This window comes from Lipotes vexillifer, unplaced genomic scaffold (genome assembly GCF_000442215.2).
Source record: "Lipotes vexillifer unplaced genomic scaffold, Lipotes_vexillifer_v1.1 scaffold835, whole genome shotgun sequence".
NCBI lineage: Eukaryota > Metazoa > Chordata > Mammalia > Artiodactyla > Lipotidae > Lipotes > Lipotes vexillifer.
This window is the reverse complement of record NW_006774135.1, coordinates 1,336,858-1,338,142: the sequence shown is the minus strand read 5'-3', so window position 1 is coordinate 1,338,142 and position 1,285 is coordinate 1,336,858. Positions and strand designations below refer to the sequence as shown.

The following is a 1,285-nucleotide window of genomic DNA, read 5'->3' as shown; positions in this document are numbered from 1 at the left end:
GCAAGGGATGGGGAGCCCCTCTCACACCCCTCACGTTTATTGCTTGTGCGGCAGGCACATCATTGAACTCAGCGGGGGCAATCGCTGTTCTCATGGGTGTACCTCCTGGTCAGGCTGACCTGGTCAGGCAGCTGGTGGCGTGCTCAGACCGAGGCTGAGGTCCAGAGACTCAAAGTAACTGGCCCAGGGTCACCTAGGAGGCAGGTGCCAAAGCCACCGCGGGCCCTCGGCATGCTTCCAACACTGGGCTCTTTTGCAAAGTGCCCACTGCCTTTGAGGGGTACACGCCCCTTAAGAAGAGCCTCCACGCCTCCCCAGAGACTAGCCCTGGAAGCCTGTCCCCAACACCACATGGAAGCTTTCTCAGCTTGTTGCCTGCAAACTCCCACAGACTCCCTCTTTTGCCAGAAAACGGCCTCCTCCAGGAAGGCTGCTCGGCTTTCCCCTGCACTTTCTGAGGATCTCACCATCATTCACACATCTGCCCAGCTGCAGGGGTAGCTCCTACTCCGGGCGGGGTGAGAAAGGCTTCTAGAGGGCGGGGTCCCCAACTCCCCCTGTTTGCATAGGGTTTTTAACACCCACGGTCCTGCACTCCTAGGGAACCAAGCTGGTGGGTCCCAAGCGTCTTCACGTGCAGGTGCCAGACTCAACCGCAGTCACTAAAGAAACCGATTACCCTGGTGGTCTCCAAACCCCAGGTGCCCCCTCTGCACTAGCTCATATCATTTGAGGTCAGCATCCGGCCAACTCAGTGAAGGAACAACAAAGAAGACGACAGCCCAGAGGTTTTGTGTTGAGCTGCCTCGCGGTCCGGTCTGGGGGACCCGCGCCCGCCTGCCTGAGTCGGCCCTCCAGCCGCCACCGCCGCGGCGGCGGGAGGGGCGAGGGCCGAGGGCCGGCCCGAGCGCTCATTAGCATAATCTATGCGCGGGAGGCGTTTAGCAGTCAAATATATGCGCATATATCTCCATGGCTGATGAGGCTGGCCGAGCACATTCAAAATGGCGGAGTGTGGAGCGAGCGGCAGCGGGAGCAGCGGGGACAGCCTGGACAAGAGCATCACACTGCCCCCCGACGAGATCTTCCGCAACCTGGAGAACGCCAAGCGCTTCGCCATAGACATAGGTCGCCGCGGGCGGGCGCGGGGAGCGGGGCGGCGGGGGCGGGCGCGGGCGCGGGCAGCGAGGCCGGCGGGCCGGGGCGGTGGCAAGGACGAAGGGCGGGGCGCGGGCCGTCGGCGCGCACGGCCTGTCGGGCCTTGTAGTCCGTGGGCAGCCGGCGG

At 63.4% G+C, this 1,285-nt stretch overlaps 1 protein-coding gene across 1 annotated transcript in view; it reads left to right on the top strand.

Annotated features, from left to right (window-relative positions):
- Positions 1-962: 962 nt before the first annotated feature.
- Positions 963-1,285, top strand: part of PANK4 (pantothenate kinase 4 (inactive)) — a 16,408-nt gene continuing 16,085 nt past the window's right edge. The window contains exon 1 of the mRNA XM_007448945.1: positions 963-1,128. Coding sequence (XP_007449007.1) covers positions 1,005-1,128 — 124 coding nt within the window. The 5' untranslated portion in view covers positions 963-1,004. The remainder of the gene's footprint in view (positions 1,129-1,285) is intronic.